General features: G+C 44.7%; 1 protein-coding gene across 2 annotated transcripts in view; it reads left to right on the forward strand.

The window, feature by feature from the left end:
- Positions 1-298: 298 nt before the first annotated feature.
- BTBD8 (BTB domain containing 8) overlaps positions 299-19,373 on the forward strand; it is a 430,373-nt gene continuing 411,298 nt past the window's right edge. Inside the window, exon 1 of one of the 2 annotated variants that reach the window (XM_085602178.1) lies at positions 299-623. In XM_085602178.1, coding sequence (XP_085458304.1) covers positions 484-623 — 140 coding nt within the window. In that variant the 5' untranslated portion in view covers positions 299-483. The remainder of the gene's footprint in view (positions 624-19,373) is intronic. The other variant, XM_085602180.1, reaches the window with a different exon arrangement.

Consider the following 19,373-nt stretch of genomic DNA (forward strand, 5'->3'; position numbering starts at 1 on the left):
GCCAAACAGAAAACTGTCGTAATGAACAACAGAAGACCTATTGGCGGAGATTAAATTAAAGATTAGATAACGTGAGTTGAGCCTAGGTACAAACCAACCTCTATTCAATCTTTTTGTTTTAGTTCCGGGTATAAGGGCTCGCTGCAGCGGCGTTCACTGTAACGAAACAGCAACTGTTCCGGAGGCGGCTGCTGTTATTTTAGAACCAATAGCAGGCTATAATGGACGGCCCAGAGCTCTCGCCCCACCTAGTATTTGTCACAGCCAACACAACGTAGCTCTCTCATTGGCTATTTTTGCTTTCGATTAAGACAGCGAAAGAAAGGCGGAAGCAATAAGATTTTAAAGAACCTTCTTTGGAGACTGGTGGAATATCTCCGCAATTAGAGGTTTACTCCCCCATGTCAACCTGCTTCATACGAAGGCTGGCATGTAGGCTCACTACAATACCCCTTTACTAGGAAAGGTCAACTCCCTGTCAGAATGTCATCATGCGCTGGGGGCCCAGTCCAGAGGGGACCCTGTATTGGAGGAGTCCCGAAAGGCTTCCAGGAGAAAGAGACTGCTGAACGGCAAAGATTAAAAGGGTTGCTGGCAGAGCAGCTCTCAGGAGACATGCTCAGGTATTTTCTTTCTCTCGTGCTCGTTGTGCTAAATTAGTGCTGGACAAGTCCCCCGCATGCCTTCCAGCTGTAACGTTTCACACTGACGGTTCAGAAAGTGTTGACTCCCCCAAAGGTAGTCTTTTCCATGGCTCAAAGTTTAAGCACTTTAGTTATGAGTTAACGTGAAAGACGTAAAGACTAATCTAAGAACTCCTAAAAAAAAACGTGTGTATTGATAACTTGCACACTCAGCTCTTATGCATCATATGCAGAAAGAACAATACACCCCTAAAGACACTTGTGCATACCTAATCAATCAGGTTTATTCCAAGCAACGGTTGAAGTCCATAAAGAAAGTATGTGAAATATGAGCCTAAGTGCAATGTGGGCTGAGTAAAAAATGTGGTTAAAACGAAGAAAATATTCTGTAGCTAATTGTTGGTCTGTCATCTTTAGATAACTGCATATAAAATAGCGCAAATACTTTAAATAAAAAATAACAGCAGGTTAAACTAATCAATGGGAAATGTACTCTTCAGTTTTATGAAACCTCAAATGGTTAATGCGACGACTACAGAGGTCTTTTTATATAACCAAAGTCTCAGAATTGAATCCTGGTTGGAAAAACGAGGCTTGGTGACTTGTGTATTAATAGAGCACGAGGTCCCAGCCTGTGAGAGAGACCACTGTGAATATGCAAGCGACGATTTTAAAATTGTATTACATACAGTAGAAGATATGCTGCCACAAAATGTGCAAAAATGTAGTGTTTAAAATCAATGCTTTGAAAATATAGATTTTAGTAATACGCAATCAGACTATACCTAGAGCAAATATTTTTCTGTTCAAATTAGGGCTGGACTGGCTGTATCTGGCATTGGGTGTTTCCCTGGAGGCTGGAAGGGTGGGGGCTGGTTTTGCAGCGGTGCTGCAATATCCGACCCCAGTAACAAAAGCAGCAAGCTAGTGTTTCCAGCCTCCCGGGGCCAAGCAGTGCTTCGCCAGGGCCTGGTCCGAGAAAATTGCCAGGGCTGCTTTGGTATCCCTATCAGGCCCTGATTCCAAAGATCCAGTCCCGAACTCCGTTGGTAACACCCTAACATTACCTCTCAAAAAGAATAAATCTTCATAACCATGAAATCCCAGTGATCTGATTAACTAAAGCCCATAATGGCTCCCAAGCAGCCTTCGGATTTGATATTTAACAAATTGCAGACATTTACATTTCTTCCAGGTCGCAGGCACCCTTGGGAGAAGGCTTGTTTCTTCTGCAGGTCTCTGTCCCTCTCCTTTACAGCACAGGAGAACCCACTCCTTTGCATTCAGCCAGAGACATGCACCCGAAGGTCGGCATTACCTGTCCAGGGGCAGTTGTTTTTGTACAAAAAGCAATGGATCTTTACAAAACAAAGTTCATCCACCTCCGCTCCACCTGGAATGGTTCGGGTTGATTCGTTTAGCGGGGTCTGAGAAAAAGGGTCCCAAAACCTTTTTCCCCATGCAATTCCAAATAGGAATTTTGAACACCACTACTGCAAAAACTGATGAACAGAATTACACCAAGTTTTGTGGGAAGCTAGACCCTTCCCAGAAAGTGTGCTCAGGGACATCTTAAGGATTTTGGGGGCCCTGGGCCAAACATATTTTGGGGGCCCCTGTTCAGAACAACTTTGAATTTATGTTCCAATTTGGGCCCCTGTTTCCCACACAGTTTCCGCTTCCTCAGCTGTGTTAGTGATCCAGTTTTCATCATAGGCATTAGCCTACATATTCCCGATGCAAACAGATGCGCGCAGCTGACAGTGATAGGATTTAGTGTTTCCTGCCATGCTACTATGTTTTTAATACTTTTAAAATTGTATATGTGTGTCTTAATTACTCTGTGCTTTTTAACAATTTCTCCTACCTACGCGCACTTGCACTTTACTTGATTCTGCTTGCTTACACCTCCTTGTCTGCTTCAATTCGCATCTCGCTTTTCCTCCAGTCCTGGTCCACCACGGCTGATACGCCGATTGTGCGGAGGGCTGGGGCTACTATCGGGCTCCACACTACTGCCCACTCAGTTTCCACTTCCTCAGCTGTGTTAGCGATCCAGTTTGCATCATTGGTATTAGCCTATATATTCCCGATGCAAAAGGACGCGCGCCGATGGCGCACCAAAGGCAAGCCCGTCTGCGCCTGGAGGCATTCCGGATGCGTCCAGCGCCGGCCATGCTGCCCAGTTCCCCTCCAGTGAGTTTCTTCCACTACGTTACAATAGGGAAAAACTGCTTAGCCTTAGGCGGCTACCATTATGTCAGTGTACGGCGGCGATCTGAGCTTGGAGGTAGACTTTTGATGCAATAAGTGCAACTTGTCTCTCCTCCAGCCCAGGAAACTCATACCCAAGATCCTCCCACGCAACAATAAGTGTAAAAACAATAAGAAAACAGAGGACTTAAAGGCCATCCTTTAAAATTGTCGCTCTATGCAAAAGCATGAACCACACATTTATGGCCTACTTTTAGACGAACAGCCTGATCTTTTATTTCTCACTGAGACCTGGCTGTCTGAAGCCTCCAACCCTACTATCACCTCGGCCATCCCTACGGGTTATAAAATCCTTAGGAGGGACCGGCCGAGTGGGAAGGGGGTGGTGTCACCAAAATTTACAATAAACAACTAGACTGCTCTCCCATCCTGATGGAAAACATCGAGGGTGCAGAGACCTTAGGCTTCTGCTGTACCTTATCCCCCCATCATAGCTTAGCTGGTTTTCTGATTTACACACCCCCCAGTGCCATTGGAAATTGTATTAGTACGCTTAATACAGCCACCACCTCCCTAGCCTTAAAATACAACAACTGCCTTATTCTGGGAGGTTTCAATATACATATGGACAATGGAAAAGACCCTCAAAAATTTCCTTGTTGGAGACTCTGCAGGCCTGCAACATGTTTCCATCTATTTCTTCGGCCACCCATGAGAAGGGTCATACCCTAGATCAAATCTTTCACAACTTTGACATATCAGTAAGCCTACCTCTTCCCATTATCTGTTCTGACCACCTCCTCTTAAAATTTGTCATTCCCAACTCTGCCACAGCCACTCGGGCTAACGCAGGGCAGAGGGTCCCTAATTACAGGACGTTCCATAAAGTATCCATCCCGATGTTCGCAGACGCCCTCAGTCATTCCTCACCGGAGCTGTCTGGCTGCCCTGACTCGGACGCCCTCTCAATGGATTCATGGCTCCGAACCAACATTGATGCAGCGGTACTGGTTGTTTTGCGCTCCTCAAAGAGTTTGGCCCCACCAGCTCCATGATTTAACGATTCCCTTAGATCTAGCAAAAGAAATTGTAGAAAAATGGAACGGAAATGGCGTAAATCCTATCTACCTGAGGACAGGAAAGTGTATAAATACAACTTAAAAGCTAATTACATTCTCGTGAAGGCAGCCAAGAAAAACTTCTTTCAAACCAAGATAAAAAATGCCCAAAATAAGAGTAAGGAAATCTTTAGCCTAGTCAAATCCTTTACCTCCCCGAAAGTCGGCACAAAGGAAGGGCCATGCAAGGAAGAATGGTCTAAGCAAATAGCTCAAATCTTCCACAAAAAGATGTCTATGATCCAACAAACATTCACTAACATCTCAGAGGAAGAACTGACCTTCTACCTTAGTTCTAATAGCAAATTTCACCTCTTGGATCCTTCATCTTTACTAGTTTTCCCTGAGTTTCAGCTTGAAGAGTCACTGACCCTTCTCCAAAGCATTAAGTCTGGCTCTCCTACCGTCCCATGTCCAGCGAATATCCTGAACCTATTAGCTCCCACCATAAACCCCATGGTAAACCATCTCTTTAATGCTCCCCTCTCCTCAGACAACATGCTGAAATTATGGAAGAATGCTAAGATTCTTCCACTGATAAAAAAGGCTAACGCCAACCCGAAGGACCCTGCCAACTACAGGCCAATCTCCCTTCTTACGGCCCTCTCCAAAGTATTAGAGAAGCATGTAAACAAGGTTCTCCAAAAACGCATTGAAAATGGGAAGCTCCTTCATGAGTCCCAATCCGGTTTTAGGGCTAACTACAGTACGGAATCTTCTCTGCTGGAAGTGACTGAATTTCTCAAGGGTAAGCTGGACCAGGGAGGCAAGGACGTATTGATACTGCTCAATCCGTCGGCTGCCTTCGATACGGTACCACATGAGAGGCTCCTGGAGAGACTTGCGAACATCGGCCTGGGGGGACTGCCTGAACATAGATGTCTTCCTTCTTGGCAAATAGATCTCAGGACATCTGGCTCCCCCCTTTCTCATCCCCAGTTCCAGCCATGAATGTAGGTGTCCCTCAGGGCTCCATTCTCAGTCCTACCCTTTTTATTATACATCTATCCCCCGTGCATTTCTGGTAGAGGAAGAGGGCGCCAAAATTATTTCCTATGCTGATGACACTCAGCTGATTTTTACGTGTGAAAAAGGAACCGACTTTGACGGGGCAATGATTAGGTCTTGCCTCACAAAGGTTTTAACTGGCTTAAGAAGTTGTTTTCTTTAGTAAACTAGAAACACCTGACAGGAGCACTTGGTGGCCAAAAGATCTGCCGTCCCCGCCCGCGGAAAAGGAGAAAGTCAAAAACTTAGGAATTGTCATAGACAAGACACTCTCCATGCGCTTTCAAATCCAAAATCTAACTGGCGCTTGCTTTGGCATACTCTGGATGCTAAAAAAATTCCTGCCACTGTTACCGCTTGAGGGCAGAAAGATTGCGGTGCAGGCTCTGATGACATCAAAGCTTGACTATGTCAACAGCTTGTACTTCGGTCTTCCCAAATCCCTTATTCAGTGCCTAAAACGCGGCGGCCAGAGCCATCCTGAGACCCAAACCCAGATCTAGTATGACACCTATTCTTAAGTCTCTACACTGGCTCCGCATAAAAGAACGGATCGACTTCAAAGCGATGACCATCTTCTTTAAAGCTTTCCACGGCTTAGAAGCCAGCTACCTAAATAAGCGAGTTAATCTCTACACAACATCTAGACCCCTAAGATCTTCCAATGCCAACCTGGCCATCGTGCCTAAAATATGCCCTGCCCGCACTTGAGGCAGATCTCTCTGCTTTCTAGGCGCAAAATTGTGGAATAGCCTGAGACGTTTTAATGCATGGGCAAAGTGGGCTCTGGCCCAGGGCCCCACCCTTTCAGGGGGCCCCCTGACAGAGTCAGCTCTGTTCTCCAGAGTTTTGCCCTAATGACCTTGAGTATTTCTCAAACAGATTGTTTTAAATACTGTTTTCCTTTAATTTATTTTTATGTACCTGATGTGTGAGAGTCTAGTACAGCCAGTTTGCAGAGAAATGTTGTGTTTATGTTTCATGCAATATACATAAAATAATTTTCTTTAAGATCAAAACAAGGCCTAACATATAAGAAATGGGAGGGCGTCACAGAGATTATTTGCAGTAATATTGGTGAGCTGCTGCTGTGTTACAATATTGAAAACACACATAACTATCCCTGAGTATTAGATGTAAACACATTTAGGGCCTTATTTATGAGAAGTGATGCATCGCTGTGTGAAAACAGGGATGCGTCACTTCTTAGCGCGCCCTCCTTGCAACATGATGGATGCGTCATATTTACTGTATGACGCATCATGTTGCAAGGAGTTACAGATACAGCAGTATATCTGACGTATTTGTAGGCGCACAAGTGATGCATTGCTGGGGTGTGTCTGAAAATAGACGCAGCTCCAGTAATGTGTCCTTTCACATGGGGCAAGCCCCATGTGAAAGGCCCTGCATCAGTCTTACACCTGCTGTGAGGCAGGTGTAAGATATTGACACAATGGCGTCCTAGAAGTGGCGCACTGAGTTCTCATAGGTTTCAATGCGCCACTTCTACGAGGCTTTTTGCGGGGCAACACCCACCCTGCATACATTATACCTGGTGCAGGTATAATGTGGTGCAGGGGTTTACAAAGTGACGCATCTGCCTAGATGCGTCACTTTGTAAATAGGGCGCAACATGGCCCAATTTTTTACGCTGCCAGTGCGTCACAAAACATGACGCACCAGCAGCATAAAAGGCCCTTAGAATTTGAACGAGTGTTCCTTTGCACTGTCAGGAACCTAATGAAATGAAATAGTGTATTTATCAAAGAGCGCAGCTACTCAGACTAGAGTGTCCTGGCACGTGAGAGCGGGAGGAAAGCGTGTGTAAAGGTCCTTCCTGAAAGAGTGTAGGTCTGTGGTTAGTCTCAGAGACTCAGGGAGGCTATGTGCTTTTGTGATTTGGTATAAATCTGTTTAGTAAATTCTGAGAAATTGAGTTTCAAAATGTATATTAGATATTTTGGGCCACTGTAGTACAGCAGAACCGGCAGATCAAAAGATGAGACTTGATTGGCTGCCGTCAACATCTACAAAGATGTTTGGCATCCATTTAGGACTCGCTAACTCAGTCCCAATGTCATATTAATCCGAAAAAAAGGGGGGCACGGTAGGGATCCTCTGGCACTATAGGACCTGTGAGGAGGTCAAAAACTGATTTTCCTTTGCTCCCCACACTAAAAAAACCAAAAGAATAGGGTGGGCCTGCCCTTTTCAATTATAAAACCCCCGCTGTGGGCCAGGAAGGGACATGGTCACCACAAGCATTTTTTGTAACTGATGTGGTGGGCTGCAGGTAGCACAGGTGCCCCCCTAGGAACTTTAAAAAGGAAGGTAAGTGTCCTGGGCCATTAAATTCATGACCCCAGGAGAGCTTACCATCTTTTTTAAAGCACTCCAAGCTGAAGCTGTATGTTCTTCAGCTGGAGTGTGGGGACCCCTTGTGGTTACTTTTGTGCTGCATTTTGTGGCCTGAAGAGCCTTAAAGAAAGACTCGCAGGCATGTTTAAGCTTGTTTTGATTAAAATGCTTTATTTAAAATATTTTTGGGACAATAAATATTATTAAGCATTGCTGTGTGTATTTATAAGGAATACAGTGGATTATGGTTATTGATAAATTATTGTGGTGACTTTTTGACAAAGCCAACAGGTCTACTTTATATATGTTGATGTGCTGCCCTCCTAATAAAGCCAATGCGCCTGATTTTTTATATTTTGGTGTTCTGACCCTTTGACAAAAATAGGTCTGTCTAACTTAAAATGACATCACCTTTATATTGTTACCTTGCTTTTAAAAAAACCTCCAAAATTCATTGGAAAAATAAAGATTAAATTGGGTTAGGTAAAAACATTTTAAACTCTTAAAAACAACTGTATTCCCCGATTATAGTTACCTCCGGTATCTGTAACTAATGCACTGCTTATGACCTTGCATATTCTATCACTCATAACATTTTCTATGACATCATTCATAACATGGCTTGACTTAACTAGAACTGGTGAAGTTTTTTTTGTTTTTGTTTTTTTTTAGAGTTTAAAACGTTACATTGTTACTGAACATTTCACCTAACTATAACCTCACTTTAACCTTTTACAGTATGTGTGTGTGTGTGTGTGTGTGTATGTATATATATATATATATATATGTGTGTGTGCATATGTGTGTGTGTGTGTGTATGTATGTATATGTATATATATATATATATATATATATATATATATATATATATATATATAGTTGTGTGTGTATATATATTATCTACTGGCGGTCGCCAGTAGATCGTTATAGATAGGACCTATTTTCCAGAGGAAATTCACAACATTCTATTTCCAATACCTTTGGCGCCGGTTTACAAATCTTCGTGAAATTTTGAAAACTCGTGGGGCGCTCCGGTCCGCTCCTATCTTGAAAGTTTCGGGGTGATTCCTCAAGCGGGGCCCGAGAAAAAAGGGGGGTCCCAAAACGTGTTTTCCCCATGCAATTTCCCATAGGGAACTTTAGCCGCGGCTACAGCCCGAACTGCTGAACGGAATTACTCCAAATTTGGCAAAGAGGTAGCCCTTGGTTCAGAAAGGTGCCTTTTTGTTAAATGGTGTAAATCTGTACAGTAGTTGCTGAGAAAATCGAAAGTAAAAACACGTATATATCTATGGCCGCGCTGGATCCGCGCACCCCACGATCGCGAGCTTTATGCTAATTGGCTGTCAACACTCCAAACCAGGAAGTGTTGGCAGCCATCTTGTGCCTCGGTAGAACCGAGGCACAAGAAAACTGAAAAAGTAATGCGCAAAATGCAAAAAGGGGGCAGGGTAGAACCACCCTGACCCTCTAGGCCTGCTCAGGGGGTCCCACAAGGACCCCCTGGGCCCAAAAAAGCATAAAAAAAGAAAAAAAGGACGAAGCGCGGTCTCCCGTGCTTCGTTAATATTCAGCTCCCGGGTGGGCCAATATGTATTGAGATGGGGGGGCCCAAAGGGACCCCCCAGCCCCAGGGACCGCCACCCCGGGGCTTTTAAAACACATTGGAGAGGGGCTCACAGCCCCCCTGCCCCGGGGACTGCCACCCCCCGGGGTTTATTAATTACGTGTGGGGGGGGGCTCAAAGGCCTCCCCGGCGCTTGTTTTAAAAAAAAAAATGAAATAAACCTGTGTGGGGGGGGGGGGGGGGGTTTGGGGCTCGAGCCCCCCACACGCCCCGGGGACCGCCACCTCCCCGGGGTTCTAAATATTTAAATTAGGGGGTCCGTGATGGACCCCCAAAGCCCCAGGGACCACCACCCCCGGCGCTTTGTAGATGTTGGGAAGGGGGCTGCGCGGCTCCCCTCCTGGAGCCTATGATGGCCCTGGGGACCACCACCCCCCAGGGCCGGCTCCGGCAGTTTCCCGGGGTGCCCACCCCCGGGAGACTGCAGTTTGCTATGGCAGGGCGGGAGCCCTGCCATAGCAAACTCTGCTTTGGTATTTGGAAGAGAGAGCAGGAAACCTGCTCTCTCTTCCAAATACCAAAGCAGATTGCTATTCCACACGGGGAGCTGCATCTTAGCAGCTCCCCATGTGGAAAAGCAATGCCGGCTCCCGCAGGAAGCGGGGAGCCGGCTGGGACCGTGGGGGCATTGGGGCTCCCCCACAGTCCCCAACGAGGTGGCCAGGCCCGTGGCCATCCCCCTCCTGAATAATTATTATTAAATAAAAATTTAAAAAAACGCAAAGTAGGGCCCCGGGGGATGGGGTCCCCGGGGCCATAAATGGCCTTAGGAGGGGGGCCATGTAGCGCCCCTCCAAAACAATATTTAAAAAAAATGTCCACGCCCCGGGGGATGAGGTCCCCGGGCCCGGAATTGGGCATGGGAGGGGGGCCCATGCGGCCCCCTTCCCGTTAATAATTTATTTAATTTTTTTAACATTGAGGGTCAGGCCCTGGGGGATGAGGTCTCCAGGGCCCAAAAAAAGTAAAAAGCCCCCCTTAAAAAAAAAAAAGATTCGCGATCGTGCCTAGGCCCCGCCCCCCTCATGGAACCACTCTGCAAACGCGCCCTGTGGCGAGTTTTAAATTGGGGAATTAAATCCCCTTCAATACTGGGGGTCCTTGGGGGGCCAACTAGCCCACCAGGAACCTTCAGTATGCGCCACGGAGCAGCGATGCAGAGAGATGTTCTGAGGCCACGCCCCTTTTACACCTCTCTGCAACGCAGCTCTGTGGCGCTTAATGGAGGTACCTGGTTGGTTAGTTGCACCCCAGGGACCCTCGGAATTAAAGGGGAGTCCATCCCCCGACTTAAAACGCGCCACGGGGCGCGTTTGCACAGTGGTGAAGGAAGGGGGCGGAGCCTGAGGTGATGTGTGCAAACACGCCCTGTGGCGCGTTTTAAGTTGGGGAAGTAATCCCTCTTCAATCCCGAGGGTCCCTGGGGGCCAACTAGCCCAAAATGAAAACCCGAGATCACAGGTTTAAGGACCAAGTCGAAGGAAGAGGCTCCCAATCGATATGATCAGAGATTGCCCTCAGGAAAGAAAAATGTCTTTCTTGAGTCCCCTCACTCACCAGGGTTTCCCCACGGTGACATGCTTCATCATTGGGGCCATCCCAGTTCTCTACGAACTGGGGCGTGCTGCGACTTGCGGAGAATACGTAGGAGCACTTTGAGTGGAAGACTATGTGTAGTGCAGTGTGGTGGAGTGGGTTAAAGTGATTAAAAATACCTTGCTAGTGGGCTTAAATACTTTATTATCGCTCCTAGGTTGGTATATCTAAAAGGGGGTGTTACACGGAGAAAACCTAACTATAATGGGTAGGAGTTCAGTGTAAGATCAACATGTTTCGAGCCTACCCCTAGCTCTTCATCAGGACCACACAGGGACCAGCCCTGTGTTTGCCACTCCTATTAAACCTAAATATGGAAATTAATTATTAATTCAAGAAAACGCTGCAACTAATAAAGCATACGTGGTTTATACATACGATCACTATGTCACGTAGTGTATCTGTAACAGTAAAAAGAAATGGTTAGAGGACAGCCCCCTCTCTCTAGTAGAGTAGGTGTGTACATAATGTAATGTACTTCCATGCTGGTGTGCTCCTTAATGGGGCGTGCAGACGTCCATGCTCAGAGCATGGTTGCAGCCTGAAAGGTAAAAACATGCCTGCCAAACATGCTGCGTGGTTGTAGGTACCTTTAAAAACACACATCATACATGAGTTGACATTCACACGACACACATACATAGACAGGGAAAAATGCGTTTAAAACGATTGTAAGCACATACTTTGTTCTAAGCAGAGCTATGCTTCATGGACTCGCGGGGGGCGGTGTTTCCCTGAGAAATTATCTGTCAGGTTTGAGGAAAAAGAGGGTAGGAAATCGTTAGCGTGTGCAAAAAAAACCCTTGAGTAGTCGGGCTTCTGTCCTGTTATCAGGTTCCTGTGGATGCAAATAGACACTTACTTCAAGTTAGGGAAAACGGCACCAGGACATCTATTCGTCTCCCCGCCGGACCGCATCTTAGCGTGTCTCCGGCGGGGGACTGCATAAATACTTCCGCGTTCTCCCGCGTCTCGGTCTGAAAGGACTAGACCTCGAGAGACGTAGAACAAAATGTCCGCTGCCGATGGCAAAGGTGACGGCCATGCTGGTAGGATACGCGAGTGGGCTCCGCGTTATCCTCAAGTCATACCCTGTATAAAATTACAGAAATACGAGTGTAAAGTGGGTTGTTCCCAATAATATAACTAGGAAACTGACAAAGCTGTTGCTCAACATGGACCTTACAGGTTGTGGTTTTGTAAGTAAATTACGTGGGTGATATTTACAAATTACAAAGTATAGGTGAGCACACTGACTTTGTGTAGAAGGCACATTATAACTGCCTGGATATACTAGTGTTACAGGTGTTGACCGATATTGTGGTGGTCTGCAAGGAGTATCCCTCGGTGTCATGACATGGAACATTTTAGTACACTTGCTATCTGCATAGAGCGAATTTCGTCACCCTCATGTGGTTTGGGAAATGTAGGTACGTAGTCGTGTTGATAAGACAGGGAATATCATGTCTTTTTTACACATGTGATTATGATAAATGGATGGCTAGAAAGTATATCCCAGTTGTAGTGGGATTCAAAAATATCTATCCTTATTAAAGGGTCTAAAGTTTATCAAGATAGTGTGTGTTTGCAGTTATAATGGGTCTATGAGGTATCTGACTCCGACCTCAGTGAAAACGACCTCCATGGTTTATATCAAGTAGATCGTGGCAAAGGGAACTATTCAGCAAAACTGGCCCCAGGGGATGTTATCGTTCAGGCCTTGGGTGTCAGTACGGAGTTTGAAAACCCATCGCTGTTCTTTCTCATGTAACTTTTTTTCTAGGTTGTCTTTGTTTTTGATGTGTTCTAGTACCACCCACCTCAAATCGTTAGGTGTGTGTTGCTTCTCGAGGAAGTGGGTGGTCATTCTCGTGGTAGTACGCTTGCAGCGTATGTTACTCCGGTGTTCAACTATACGGGTGCTCACTTTCCTGGTGGTCATCCCTACGTAGTGGAGATTACATGTGCACGTAATGAGGTACACTACCCCTGTCGTGTTGCAGTTAGGGAATTGTCTCAGTCCCCATGTGGTATTGTTATTCAAATTCACTGTCTTGGTGGCTGAAGTGAGGTGGCAGACGCCGCCGTTACTACAAGGGTAGTGTCCTGTGGTAGTGGGTGCAAATGTCGAACACTGCCCTCTTCCTCTTTAGCGATAGTGGGTCGTGTGTGTAATAGGTGGTTCTTCAGGTTCATGCCACGTCTGTGACTAAACATGGGTGTAGGTATGTTCAGACCCCCACTGTTTAGTGTGCGCCAATGTTTCTTGACTAATTTAGTCACTTTGTCAGACGCAACATTAAATGTGGTAATGCAGATAGGTCTCTTAGTTTCAGTGGTGTTGTTACTTCTGGGCTCAAGCTGGGCTTCCCTATTGTTGTTAAAAGCCCTCTTTTTTGCTTTTGACACTAGGTGTTTAGGGTAATTGCGCCTCAGCAGTTTCTCGCTAAGATCTTTAGCCTGGGAATTATAGTCCTGTTTGTCGGTGCAGTTCCACCTAAGGCGCAAAAATTGCCCGACGAGGAGGTTTTCTTTCAGATGCCGGGGATGGAAACTGTCGTAAATAAGAAGGCAGTTTCTGGCAGTGGGCTTGAAATGTGAATTGGTAGCTAAAGCTCCTTGTCGTGCCAGTATGTTGAGTTCAAGGAAGACTAGGTGTGATCTGCTCATGGTGTAGGTACATTTCAAATAGGGGTCTTGTAAGTTCAACCATACCATGAAGTCATTGGCTTCTGTCTCAGTGCCCTCCCAGATCAATAGTACATCATCTATGTACCTTTTCCACAACTGGACATGATGTAAGTGGGGGTTGTTGTTGTTTAGTATCTTGTGCCTTTCCAGATGGTGCACGTAGAGGCCGTCCACATTCAGCGTAAAAGTACTCCCCATACTGGTACCATGTTGTTGGCGGTGCAGATTCTCTTCAAACCTGAAGAAATTCCCAGTTAATGCCAGTCTGCAGCATTCTAGGACTACGTGTCTTGGGGTGTGGTAGGTCCACTCGTTCTCGAATAGGACCTCTTCTAGAATCTCTAGTGTTTCTTTATGCGGGAGGCTAGTGTAGAGACTCTCTACATCCAAGCCAGTGAGTATGCTGGATGTGGGGTAAAAATTTAGATCTTTTAGTAGGCAGAGAACTGCCTTTGTGTCTTGTAAATAAGTGTCTGTTTTTTGTATTATGGGACGTAGAAATGCGTCCGCAAATTTGGACAGAGGTTCTAAGATGGAGCCTATTCCTGACACTATAGGTCTTCCCGGTGGTTTTTCCAGAGACTTATGGATTTTGGGAATAGTGTAGAAATAGGTGGGATTGGATTGGTGTTCTCCAAAAAGTTGGCTTATTTTTTGCTCAACCAGTCGTTAGTCAGTGATTCCTCAATGAGAGGTCAACACGTAATCGTTCCGTGGGGTCTTCTTTTATGTTGACGTAGTTCCTTTCATCCGTCAGCAAACGGAGACATTCGTTCCGGTAGTCTAGTGTTCTGTAGTACGATGGCTCCCCCTTTGTCTGCAGGTTTTATGGTAATAGATTTGTCATTAGACAGTTGTTGTATTGCCTCTTGCTCCTTGTTGCTTGTGTTGTGGAACACTTTGATGGTTCTGGGATTTAGCTCCGTGACCTCCTTCATCACAGCCTTTTCAAAGGCTAGAAGTTCCACAGGTAGGTTAGTTGCCAGTGGTGTGAAGTTTGATTTCTTCCTCAATCCTGTGTCGCTCCTTTGTTCTTCTGTTGGTGGTTTGTCCTTGAAGAAAACTTCAAGTTTGATTTTTCTAATGAACTCTTTTAGTTCTCAGCCGAGTTTGATCTTGTCCATTGAGGGAGTGGGTACAAAACCCAGTCCTTTTTCAAGAATTGACAGTTGGGTAGGTGTTAGTGTGGCCTCAGATAGATTGACAACTAGGCTGGGATGTTGCTCGTTGTGGGATTGTCTGGTTGACCCATGCTCCGTGTGTGGCTCCTTGATGTCTCCAGGGGTTGTGCCCACTGGACTTGTTGTCCTCTTTTGTTTCTTCCTCTCTGCATCCCTTTGCCCCGTCCTAAAAAAGACTGGTTCTGTTGTTCCTGGGCTTGGTCCCAGTGTTGGTATTGTTGTTGGTGGTATGTTTGGGGAAACTGAGGTTGTTCATAGAAGAAGGGTGGCGGCAGTCTGTATGATTGGGGGCCAGGGTATGTGTGCCAGTTAAAATTCTGTCCCCTCTGGTGCCTGCCGTGGCCTCCACGTGGTCTCCTGAGTCTCCGGTTGCTGTTTCGGTTGTAGTTGGTGGAGGAATCTGAACTGTCCGAGCCAGAATCTGTTCCATCACTGTCAGTGTTGTAACCCGGGTTCCTTCCACTGGGTACATAATCATCCTTAGTATAGGGATATGTTTTTTCATGTGTGAAAACCTTCTGATCTTTCCTAAGTTTCACATATTTGGTGTCTTTCAGCCCGATTTCAAATTCGGTCATGGTTTTGTTCAACTCTTCTAGTCGTTTTTTCAACTCCGTTGTACTCTGATATGTTTTTAAACGGATCTCAAGTGTGTGGATTCCCTCTTTCATTTCCTCTGAGAGGCGTGCTGCAGTTTTTATTATCAGCACAAGCCAATCTCTGGTGCAGTGCCAGGAAATTAAAGACCAATCTTTCTTGAAGGTTTTATCTTTTTGGAATATGAAGGGTTTGTTTCTCACAATTAAACCTCTTGTGGCAATGTTGGCCCGAAGGTATTCCGCCATCATTATTCCGTGGACTAAAGTTTTAATTTGGTCGCGTTTCAATTCAGTTAACTCATCCCAACATTGGCTAGCCTCACTGTTGTCTTTGTTCGGTGCTCCAGTTAGTGGTAACATGGAAGCAATAACCCTGTCCACCTCTTCATCCGAAAAGGTGAGACCCATTATCTCCGCCATTGCTGGTTAACGTAGTGCCTCTGTTGTAAGCCCGGTTTGAATGGTGTGTGTGTTGTGTCAGGCACGCTGTTGTGTAAGGGAAGGGAAGAACTCCCACAGCTATACAGCTGCTATGAACAATATACAGAATGAAAGGGAGGTAGAGTGTTTACAACTAGGTCCGTCCTCCTTAATTTAATGCTCAAAATGAAAACCAGAGATCACGGGTTTAAGGACCAAGTTGAAGGAATAGGCTCCCAATCGATATGATCAGAGATTGCCTTCAGGAAAGAAAAATGTCTTTCTTGAGTCCCCTCACTCACCAGTTTTTCCCCACGGTGACATGCTTCATCATTGGGGCCATCCCAGTTCTCTACGACCTGGGGCGTGCTGCGACTTGCGGAGAATACGTAGGAGCACTTTGAGTGGAATACTATGTGTAGTGCATAGTGTGATGGAGTGGGTTAAAGTGATTAAAAATACCTTGCTAGTGGGCTTAAATACTTTATTATCGCTCCTAGGTTGGTATATCTAAAACGGGGTGTTACACGGAGAAAACCTAACTATAATGGGTAGGAGTTCAGTGTAAGATCAACATGTTTTGAGCCTACACCTAGCTCTTCATCAGGACCACACAGGGACCAGCCCTGTGTTTGCCACTCCTATTAAACCTAAATATGGAAATTAATTATTAATTCAAGAAAACGCTGCAACTAATAAAGCATGCGTGGTTTATACATACGATCACTATGTCACATAATGTATCTGGAACAGTAAAAAGAAATGGTTAGAGGACAGCCCCCTCTCTCTAGTAGAGTAGGTGGGTACACAATGTAATGTACTTCCATGCTGGTGTGCTCCTTAATGGGGCGTGCAGACGTCCATGCTCAGAGCGTGGTTGCAGCCTAAAAGGGAAAAACATGCCCGCCAAACGTGTTGCGTGGTTGTAGGTACCTTTAAAAACGCACATCATACATGAGGTGACATTCACACGACACACATACATAGATAGGGAAAAATGCGTTAAAAACGATTGTAAGCACATACTTTGTTCTAAGCAGAGCTATGCTTCATGGACTCGCGGGGGGTGGTGTTTCCCTGAGAAATTATCTGTCAGGTTTGAGGAAAAAGAGGGTTGGAAATCGTTAGCGTGTGCAAAAGAAACCCTCGAGTAGTTAGGCTTCTGTCCTGTTATCAGGTTCCTGTGGATGCAAATAGACACTTACTTCAAGTTAGGGAAAACCGTACCAGGACACCTATTCATCTCCCCGCCGGACCGCTTCTTAGCGTGTCTCCGGCGGGGGACTGCATAAATACTTCCGCGTTCTCCCGCGTCTCTAGTCTGAAAGGACTAGACCTCGAGAGACGTAGAACAAAATGTCCGCTGCCGATGGCAAAGGTGACGGCCATGCTGGTAGGATACGCGAGTGGGCTCCGCGTTATCCTCAAGTCATACCCTGTATAAAATTACAGAAATACGAGTGTAAAGTGGGTTGTTTCCAATAATATAACTAGGAAACTGACAAAGCTGTTGCTCAACATGGACCTTACAGGTTGTGGTTTTGTAAGTAAATTACGTGGGTGATATTTACAAATTACAAAGTATAGGTGAGCACACTGACTTTGTGTAGAAGGCACATTATAACTGCCTGGATATACTAGTGTTACAGGTGTTGACCGATATTGTGGTGGTCTGCAAAGAGTATCCCTCGGTGTCATAACATGGAACATTTTAGTACACTTGCTATCTGCATAGAGCGAATTTTGTCACCCTCATGCGGTTTGGGAAATGTAGGTACGCAGTCGTGTTGATAAGACAGGGAATATCATGTCTTTTTTACACATGTGATTATGACAAATGGATGGCTAGAAAGTATATCCCCAGTTGTAGTGGGATTCAAAAATATCTATCCTTAATAATGGGGCTAAGTTTATCAAGATAGTGTGTGTTTGCAGTTATAATGGGTCTATGAGGTATCTGACTCCGACCTCAGTGGAAACGACCTCCATGGTTTACATCAGGTAGATCATGGCAAAGGGAACTATTCAGCAAAACTGGCCCCAGGGGATGTCATCGTTCAGGTCTAGGGTGTCAGTACGGAGTTTTGAAAACCCGTCGCTGTTCTTTCTCATGTAACTTTTTTTCTAGGTTGTCTTTGTTTTTGATGTGTTCTAGTAGCACCCACCTCAAATTGTTAGGTGTGTGTTGTTTCTCGAGGAAGCTGCGTTGCAGAGTGTTGTAAAAAGGGGCGTGGCCTCTGAACACCTCTCTGCAACGCAGCTCCTACAGTGGCAGACCTCCTCTCACCCTAATATAAGCTTTGATACACACACTCAAAAATAGAAACTAACATTTTCTAAACCATGGCTATACCAATGCCAGTTGCAACAGCCTATTCAGTAATTCCAAGATCTACATACACATCCACTCATTCACCAACAGTCCTATACAGTCACTCATACATGTACTCACTTAACATATGTACACATACACCTATACATCCTGTTACACACCGCCACTCATCCATAGTTACTCACACACATAGTCACTCATGCTAATAAAGAATCAAACATCCATTTACTTGCATATACGGTTTTACACACACCAGCACACTTACATCTACAGAAACTTACACATACTTACTCTTTTAAACAATCACTTATACAAACACATACTTATTCATACAGGAACTCTTCCAATCTCTCACTCTCACATATACTCACTTATATACACCAATACTCAATATACTAGTTTAAAATATATGTAGTTACTTATAAAGACACTATTGAGACAGTCATTCACTCACTAACACACCCATACACACACTCATCCACCCATACAGTCCTGCACACATACGGTCTTCAACACATACAAACAGTGACACACTCATTCATGCATCTATGCACTAAGTAATACCCTCAATACAGACACTCATACTCGAAAAACCAAGTAATTACCCATATAGACACTCATGTAGCTACTCAACAATCCATGCAGTCCCTTATACACAAAGTGAGAGAATGATACAGATATTTACATATTTAAACATTACTCACTAACCCATGTATTCACTAAGATACACTTAATCAGTCAGTTATACAATCAATTTTTCAACAAAAAAAAATCATCCATTTAGACACTTATATACCCTTTTATTCTTGCATCGACCTTGAGATATACATATATAAAATATTTAATTTTCAGAAAAACACACATTCACTGGATGAGGTCATCAGTGATGTCATTTGAAATGTCATCAGTGATGTCATGAGTATGTCATAAGTGATGTAATATGTGATGTCATCAGCAGTGCATTGCGTGCGCGCGAGTTCAGTGGTTTTGTACGAGCGAAATGTCCAGCTAACTATAACGCCCCTAACTATAACGCCCCTGAAACCTATGGTTTTTTTCTGTGTGTATATATATATATTGAAAGGCCGAAACGCGTCATGGCGGTGTAGGGGATTCCTATGAATCAATAAATAACCTTGCACAGAAGATTGGGTCCGGTTTCGTCTTTCTGAGCATATTGGATACTGAGGGCGGAGTTCCTTGGATATGGATATATATATATATATATATATATATATATATATATATATATATATATATATATATATATATATATATTATTTATTTATATATCCTGAAATTGGCCAGTGGTGGCGTACAATGCAGAGCTTAACTCACACTCCTGCCATGCTGGAAAACACCCCTTAGCCTATGGCATGTTAGAAAAACAAAAAAAAATCAAGAAACATGAGCCTGCTTTACACTCCATAACTAATTGCTTAGTGGTTTTTTTTGGTTTTGTGTTCACTTAACCATAATTGACTTTCAGCTATGTTTTTTTCTGTGAATATACATATTGTTGGGACCTAACAGTTCTTTCCATAGTTGAACACGTCTACCACTGCCCTGTAAGCACAATTGTACT

Source organism: Triturus cristatus, chromosome 4_2 (assembly GCF_964204655.1).
Source record: "Triturus cristatus chromosome 4_2, aTriCri1.1, whole genome shotgun sequence".
NCBI lineage: Eukaryota > Metazoa > Chordata > Amphibia > Caudata > Salamandridae > Triturus > Triturus cristatus.